The sequence below is a fragment of the Diorhabda carinulata genome, chromosome 12 (assembly GCF_026250575.1).
Source record: "Diorhabda carinulata isolate Delta chromosome 12, icDioCari1.1, whole genome shotgun sequence".
Classification (NCBI taxonomy): Eukaryota; Metazoa; Arthropoda; class Insecta; order Coleoptera; family Chrysomelidae; genus Diorhabda; species Diorhabda carinulata.
This window is the reverse complement of record NC_079471.1, coordinates 8,164,809-8,174,086: the sequence shown is the minus strand read 5'-3', so window position 1 is coordinate 8,174,086 and position 9,278 is coordinate 8,164,809. Positions and strand designations below refer to the sequence as shown.

General features: G+C 32.8%; 1 protein-coding gene across 1 annotated transcript in view; it reads left to right on the top strand.

Moving 5' to 3' along the window:
• The first annotated feature begins 1,873 nt into the window (after window positions 1–1,873).
• Window positions 1,874–9,278, top strand: part of LOC130900094 (terminal nucleotidyltransferase 5C) — a 191,780-nt gene continuing 184,375 nt past the window's right edge. The window contains exon 1 of the mRNA XM_057810439.1: window positions 1,874–2,322. Within this exon, the coding sequence (XP_057666422.1) occupies window positions 2,164–2,322 (159 nt within the window). The 5' untranslated portion in view covers window positions 1,874–2,163. The remainder of the gene's footprint in view (window positions 2,323–9,278) is intronic.

Below are 9,278 nucleotides of genomic sequence, written 5' to 3'. Positions count from 1 at the left end.
ACTACGCTAACTTCTATCTAACTAACACTCTCCTTCTCTTTTTCTTAGTTCAATTTGTTTTCTTTTACTTATGTATTATCAATTCTTGCTCTATTAATTGAATTTATTCATTGATATTTTTGCGTTATTTGCTGCAGATATGGGGTGTATTCAAATTATTCAAAATGAAATATTCTTTCAATATGATAGACTAGACAATACGGGAGCTTTATATGGAGAACTACAGGTACAAAAACTGGACATGATACTGCAGTTGAAGCAGACTAAATTCTTATAAAAGCTAATGAAGCATCTAATAAAATACTTGACATTAGTAGAAATATAGAAAACCGATTGTTTATAATTAAAAAAAAATATAGTACAGTCATTAATATGTCATACTATATTTTTTATTGTTGAGCCCTCACCGCTGCAATATTGCAATATTCTCCATTACTATTGTTATTTTTAGCGTGCTTTGGGTCGACCTCTCGGCCGTTCCATGGCTGACTTCCACTTTGTTATCTTCCGTATCTCTTCTTCGTATATGTCCAAACTACTTGAGCCTTTGGATCTTTATCGTTGTCACTATATCACTCTCTTCCACCTCGTTCTTGATTTCGCGGTTCATTAACCTTTCTAGGTACCCTCCATCGGCCTTGATAGGTTCCATTATCTTCCTTAAGACACATGGTTTCGTCAGACTCTTGGTTTCGGCTCCATATGCAATAACTGGTCCATTGTCTAATTCCTGTTCTGTATATTTTAGCTTTGAATTCGTGCACGGTACTTTACTCCTAAGAAACCCCACATACCTCCAGTACGCTTTACTTGCCGCTTTGATTCTCTCCTCCACTTCTATGCTTTTATTATTTGCCTCGCTTATTGTCACACCCAAATACTTGACATCTTTTACTCGTTGAAATCCCAGAATGATCTCCTTCTCTTTATTTGTCCTTCTCTTAGTCACCAACATGTACTTTGTGTCTTGAACATTCACCTCCAACCCCATTTCTGCATTCTGTTTTGAGATAAAGTCTCTCCCACACGTATCTCATCTAGTACTCCGACTATGGCGATGTTGAACTGAGTTGAACTTTCTTAAAAAAAAAATTACTAAACATCGTGTTTAGAACAAATTGTTTTTGTCAAAATATAATATTCTTTCAAAGTGATAGATTAACTAGTACGGAAACTTTATATAGTCTTATATACATGTCCCAAAATTGGCCATAATTAGAGTGGATTAAACAGATACATAATCATAAATAAAACAAAAAAATCTAATACAAAGACTCCGACGTCAAATACAATCATATCACTGGATCTCAAGATAATGTGTAGTAATTAACTGTGAAAACTGCTTGAATAGTCTGCTCACACAAGCTAGTGAAGGATTTAATAAAATACCTGATAGTATTAAGAATATAGAGAATAATTCAGCTATTCTCCAGGCGAGAGTCGTAAGCACTGATTAGAGAATCGTACTGTTGTATAGAAAAAGTTACAAATAAAGAATTGTTTAAAAAATAAAGGTATACAAAAACTTCCTTTCTGTTTTTCCAAAAATTATATGTATGTATGAATTTTCCAAATTCATGACATATTTTAAAAACAAAAAAAATTAACTTTTTCCAAGTTTCTCAAGGATAGTACATATACAACTTTCCTTTGAATTCCATTCGATTTAAATAACTTTTGTATCAATTTAATTTCTTTTTATTTTATATTGTAATTTTTATCCCACGTGAAAATATTATATTAGAAGAATACAAAAAATGTATTTAATAAAATCCATTTATGTTTATGAAACTTGCATTTCAACAACCGTTCTATATTGTTACTGATACCGAAGAATTCCACGTAAGAGTGGCAACCTCGTTGAGTTTAATCAGCACAAAATACAGGCACCGCACAAAACGCAGGCGCCTATTACAATTTGCGAGACGGTGTCGGTCTTTCGCGTGGAGCAAACACAATTCTACCTCAAACTTTAAGCAGTGCGGCGCGATCAGTTGAGAAGCGAGGTAGAACAAGTTATTAATTCACTAAATCCGTCAAAGCGCATTAATAATTAGAAAAAAAAAGCACCGAAAAAATTATAAAAATTTTATACGGTGCAAAAATCCGAGTGCAAGTGGTTACTGGTCTTTCTTCCTATCAGTGATTAACATTAGTGAGATTATGGGTACGGAATACAAGCATGCCGACTCGAACATGGATGATTCTGGAAATAGCTGTGGATCTAGTGTAGTTTCTGATTACAGTGGACCATCGTATACTGATCTTGATGGAGTGCAGATATCTGACATTGAAAACGACACCGATTCACATGCTCTACAGGTTGGTAAAAACTTTAGTTCTACTCAAGGGGATAATTTTGCAAATGGAACGGACGTGCGCAACAGATTTGTTTTGACACCGGGGTGCGTGGGAAAGTACGGCGAGTAAAAATTTCGCCAAGGACAATTGAATTATTCACGCAATGGTTTTTTCCATATTTTGTAAATAACAATTGAAATGACAACTACGCAAAAGATGACTAAAGATTTTTCAAATTTAGATTTTGAAAAGTTAAATGTAATACGCTATAAATAGAGCTAAGGTATTTTAAATTTTGGTTGAATGAATCTGTTGCTGGTTCGTTCTAAAAAAGAAGTAGCTGTTTAACACCTACCGTACAAGAATGGAGGTTAAAAATCTTTATTTGCTAATGTTTGATAAGTTATTAACCGTATTAATTCCATTATTTAGTAACTAATGCAACAAGCTTCCGTACTACTAAATTTTTTTTCTATAAAAACAAAAATTTGTCAAGTTCAATAGTAGTTTTTTTATTTCTACAATATACGAAGAACGGACTGGAAATATTTTCAAAGAATTTGTATTAAAAGTAAAAGAAATGTTTTTGACTAAACCTTTAAACAAAACGCATAAATTTTCTATAATAAATTTGTTTTTAAAGTTAAGTAATAACGATTAGAATCCACCTTCACTTTGTTTACATTTAACCATTCACTGGATACGACCTAGCAATCATTTTATTTATTAATTAATAGATATATACGTGTATAAACATTCTTCTAGTTTTTTAATTGTCTATTAGCTTTTTGTGTTTTAACTAAATGGAATTAAAAATGTTAAACAACATTGAATTCATCATAAAGATTGAATAAATAATATCATGTATTTAATGTAAATTATTTAGGAATGAAATAGAAAGATGAAATCAAATTTGAATTTATATCTTTTGAATTATTGCGTTTGGCTAGCATGCATGTATTCTTGGAAGAATTTTTGGAAGTCATTTTTCATCTGTTCTGTTGTAGAATGTTCTCACTATCAAGAATAGAGACAATCAGATTTTAAAGAATAAACGATTTACAAATAAGAATTGGCACTTGAGACACAAGTTATTAAAAAATAATTATTGGCTTGAGAATAAAATTACTGATGAGAAAAAGAATGTCACTATTATAAAAGAGTGGATTGCTTGTAAGACTGCGTTTTTTAACCAATAGATCTGAGTCTGATTCCGACTGGAAATTATTCACTGAGTGAAATTTCCCTTTCCATTATTCTTTCCTCATTTTATTTATAAGCTCGAAATGGGTCTCTACGATAAGATGGACGGTAGTGTTTCTCGGTGGGACTCTTATGTTGGTGACTGAAATATAAATGCGGTGTGTTTAGAAATCTTAACTGGTAAAGCGTAACTAATGGATCTGGGCTTCATTCCTATTCAGCTTAGTCCGAATTATTTTTCCGTTCCGAAATTTACTCATTAAATAGGTCTTCCCTTTCCGGTCTTTAGTGAGGACAGTAAGGAGAGATAGAATGCCTTATTGTCAAAAAATTTTTTACAATTTTTAGAGAAGAACTTGTAAATCACTACAAAACAAAACACTCAAATAACTAAATGAATGCACACGAAAAATTCAATAAATAACGATATTATCTTTTAAATTGTTAACATTTTTATATGTAATATACATACATTACAAGTATATTATAATATGTAAAACTTTGTTTAAAAAATCAATATTAATATTAAACCAGTCTGTCGATTGATCAGAATTGAATATTAGTATTCGAATACCAGTCGTTTAGAGCGTAGCAGGCAATTTCCAGTAAATAGGAACTCAAATTTTTGCGAAATGCGGGAAAAGATGTGATAGATTTGATTTCAATTGGCAAATGATTAAGCATTTTCTCCGCATTTTACAGTATTGAGCCTTTAACTAATTCTGAACGTGGAAAGATAAGCTTAGCTCCTTGGAAACGGATCTTATCGAAAAATAGACAGAACTTAATTTTTTAGATAGAGCGCCGATATGTAACTCCCATTCCAAAGAATTGTTAACAACAAAACCTAGAACAAGACAGATTCTTCGTCGTCAATAATGTTATCTCGTATAAAGGGCTATTTTTATATGACAAAATTTAGTTTTAGAAACGTTGAGGCAAAGATGATTAGAATCGCACCATGATTTAAGGGTGGTTAGATGACTAGATTTGTTCCTATGAATATATGTGACATCAGTGTTACTCCAAAAGAAACTAGTATCGTCTGCAAAGAAACATATTTTACCTCTGATTTCTAGATAGACAATGTCGTTGATAAATATAAGGAACAAAATAGGGCTTATTACTGAGACATGAGGCAATCCACATTCTATTGGCTTGCAAGAAGACATCTTTGTATAAACCTTTACAAACTAACTTTATTTGGTAAAGTATGACTTAATCCATACGGAGGTGATCCCCTGAAACCGTAGTACTACATTTGTTAATTAAAATATCATGATTCACACAATCAAAAGCCTTAGAAAAATCACAGAAAATTGTTGCAGTGGAGTAAAGATTGTTTAGGTTGGAACGAGCATACAATTGTAAGTTATGTAAAAAAACTCAAATTATACTATTTTATATAGAAAACAGTAACTTATTTTTGTGATTTTTTGGAATGCGGTAGATAGGATGCGTTTGTTTTGGCTTTTTGCCAACGCGTGTCTGTACACTCCTAGGAGTAAAGAATTGTGAAAAACCGTTTCCATTTCTGCTCCTTTTGCATTTCATGGGAGAGTAGGGTACTGAAGCTTGCAAATAATGCAGAATGTGGACTGATGAAGACTTTTAGCTCTCAAAACTCTCGAATCAAAAGCTACTTGTGACACGGCGAATTGTAAATATTGTCATAATGGAGAAAAAGAAGAATTTGGCTCATTTATCTAGGCAGCCGTTTAAGAATTGTTCCAGTACTAGTTGGAATGGAATTGCACTCCATAAATTTATTCGCCATATTATTTATCACATTTTCCTAGAGTAGATGGCACTGGGTAGAGCCAAAAGCCCAGTCGAATGCTTTAGACGTGTTTATTTAGATGTTTTTTTCATTTTTTTCAAATTTTTCTGGGTGCATACTTTAATATATTTTCCAATTTTCATCTAAAAACAAACGACTGGCATAGATTAATATTAACTTCTTATTTCTTCCTTCTTATATATTTTTGTTGATAAATCTTGATTTTAGTTCTCTACTGATTGAGAATTACTTTTCGGAAGATGTAAAATATAGCTGGTAAGACTGGTAAGTTAAAGTTTCAACTTTTTTGGTCTTAATCAAAATATAGATTAGATGGAATAGTAAGTTAAACAAGATGGAACCCCTACATATTATGGAAGACAAATGAGAATTCTACTAAATTAAAAACTTTATTACTTTTGGATTGAAAGCAGGGAATCCGTGCTATAACATTAGATCGACTCTGTTGAAGGGTCGTAAGATATTGGTCGCATCTAGCGGCGATATAGTGATCGGGAATGTGTTAAACGTTCGCTGTCAAGCCGTTTTTGATTCCTGTCAGTTATTTTTTACATAAAGGATGTTTTTCTGCATTTTGCTCTGTTTACTTTGTTCAACCGAAATATTTTTATTGAATTTAACGAGTGGTGAATCTGGTAGTAATTCTTCTAATTGCTTTTTGAAAAATTACGAGATGTATGCATGACTTACCCACTGTTAAATTGTATATAAAAACGGACATTATAATTTAAAACGAAATTATGCAGAATAATTTATGGAGATCAAATTTATATTACTCCTCCTCATAAATGAATTGAGTAATAAGAAATTAACGTTTGATCACAGAAAACACATTTGATTAAACCAATATCTGGTCTGTCTCTGTCACCTGTGCCAACGAACGATTTTTCTAGTGCTCAAAAACAGTTGTTCAACGGTTTCGTCCGCTGAATGTAATTATTATAGTTCGAATAGATGTGTTGTGATACTATGAGTCGAAAATATGTTCAGAGGATTCGTATATTTCTCTCTTGAAAGGCAGGGCATCAGTTTTGAGATACCCCGTATATATAATAAATCTGCATCGTTTTATAATGTTACCTAATGTTGTCTGACGCTTCTAGTCCACTTCTACTTGTCTATTCTTCTTCAACTGATTGGCAATTTATATTGAGTTAGTATTCAATTTCTTAACTTGATCTCTCTAGAGTCTAGATTATTTTAATCAGATATAAATATCAAAATATTTCGAAACGAAAATATAAAAAACTGCAGATTAAACAAAATAATTTTTTTTATTAAGATGCGTCCCTATTTGTAACAAAACCGCGAACTGTAGTGAACCATATGTCGTGGACATAAAGACACTCCGATTTTTTTTTATATTATATTCTCCTTTCTACTTTTCTTCGTTATTTGTTTGAATGCGTGCATCGAGCACACGGTGGTTCGGTTCCAGCGTACAGATTCATAGGAGGGTGCATAGAGCGCACATTTGCAGGTATAAAGACGGTATCTTCATTCCTTGTATTTAGCTTGATTTGTTTATTACCTTTAATAAAAAAAAAATTATAAAAGAGTTAACAACAGAGTAACAAATAGTTATTACTTTCTCATCAATGTCATAGTCTCTTAATCTAACCTAACCTAACCACCTTAAACATTTGCTTATTTTGGAAAATCGTAGATGTAGCTGATGGTTTTTCGTTTTGTCTTAATGGTAAAAATTATTCAAAAGTGCGTTCCTCGTTCCCCACCATTCGTTTGTTTTGAGTGAATCTATAATCTCGCATACATACAATTTTAATTTGAATTTTAAATTATAAGGTGTCCGCCTGGAAGATATACTACTTTGTTTGTTATCAGTATATCATATAAATGTTCGCCTCTATTAGCCTCACAAATACGAGCCCTTTTGAGAACATTTTTCATTACATTCTCATACATTTCACGCGGTATTTCATTAATTTCATCACGAATATTTTGTTTGAGTTGCTGAAGCGTTTTTGGTTTGTTTGCATAAACCTTGCTTTTCAGTTATCCCCACATAAAGAAGCCTGGAGCAGTCAAATCACGCGATCGTGGAGGCCAATCAACATCACCATTTCTTGAAATAACTTGATGTAGAACCCAAAGTATACAGTTTTCAATCATATCCCGATATCGCTTCCCATTGACAGTTAACGTTACGCCGTTTTAAGTTTCATAGAAGTTAGGTCCAATCTTTTCAGTTATCCCCACATAAAGAAGTCTGGAGCAGTCAAATCACGCGATCGTGGAGGCCAATCAACATCACCATTTCTTGAAATAACTTGATGTAGAACCCAAAGTATACAGTTTTCAATCATATCCCGATATCGCTTCCCATTGAGAGTTAACGTTACGCCGTTTTAAGTTTCATAGAAGTTAGGTCCAATGAATACTCCTGACCAAATTGCACACCAGACTATCACTTTCAATGGCTGCAAAGGTGACTGATGAATAATTTGAGGGTTTTCCATTGCCCAGAACCGACTATTCTGTTTATTCACATATCCATCCGAATGAAAATGTGCCTCGTTACTCATTAGGGTTTTTTCATGAAAATCGGGGTAGTCATGGGCGAGTTGTAACATCCTATTGTCATACACACGTCTTCGTAAATAGTCTTCTGGAAGAAGCTCTTGTGTCAACTGAATCTTAAATGGAAACAAATGCAAATCCTTGTGCAAAATTGTGATCAAAGTTGTTCTTTGAAGACCAAGCTCCTGAGCACGGCGTCGAATTGAGGTTGATGGATTGTTTTGAACACTTTCTTGAGCAGCAGTAATGTTTTCAGTCGATCTTGCAGTACGTTGTGGTCTATGCTTGGGCCTATCAGCTACAGTCCCTCTTTCGAAATCACTCACTACACGATAAATAGTGCGTCTTGTTGGTACGTTGTTTCTCGTAAATTTTTCATCGTCACAGTGATCGATGATTGGTTTTGATAAAATGTTTTAACGATTAAAACACGTTGGCTTACCGAATATATTTTTCCATAATAAATTTGCCACGTCTCTATTTCACGACTTTCTTTTATCACCTTCTTAATGTCTTAATAGCTTGCAATTAAATCAATCTTCCCCGATATATCTGGTACACGTTTTACAAAAACCAACATACCTAAATCCTTCTAGTTTCTACATGTTCCATAGCACTTTCTTCTATTCCTTACTTGCACGAACCCAGGCGAGACTTTTTGTATCGAAGGGAAGTTTACTTTTACTCGAGATAGCGAAGCGGGCAGATCTCAAATGCCCAGATCTCAGTGGAGCTACGCTGCTCTTAGAAATACGGCACGCGCGATTCAGTTTAATTTTACGTTTTGGATATATTCTTTTATATATTGTCATCCACGTTTATAAATTTGCATATCATCATAATTTAAATTATCAGCTGAAAAAATTTGTTATTTTGCAAACCTAATTCAGATTATGAAGAAAAAGAAAATTTACCAAACTCATTGTCAAGTCAATCATCTGTAAGTATGTAAATGGAATAATTTTGTATGAAGAAACGTTGAAATGGTTCATTATGGATGAATTTTCATTGAAAGCTCACGAATCTTATTGAACTATTTTATTACCGCTATATTACCCCAAATAAGTTTCCGAAGGGATGAAAGAAATAAATGGACATATTCCCGGTAGTTTTATAACATATACATCGTCAATAAATAAGAGATCAAAGTCAGTGTATTCTCAATGGAAACGAAATATACAGTCCTCTAAACGCGAGTATTTGTGTCGTGATGGTATCGGTATGCACTAAATGTAATTTATAAACTGACTTGAATCCACAATGTTTTGTTTTAATGTTACGTTACAAAGTATTTGATAATATTTAAAATGTGTCAACAATTTAGAATCTACAAGTGTACACAATGTGATGATAATAATGTGAAAAGGTAGGTTATTTCAAAAATGTATGTCAAGTTAAGAACAATAAAATAAAAAAAAAATCGCTTTTAAAT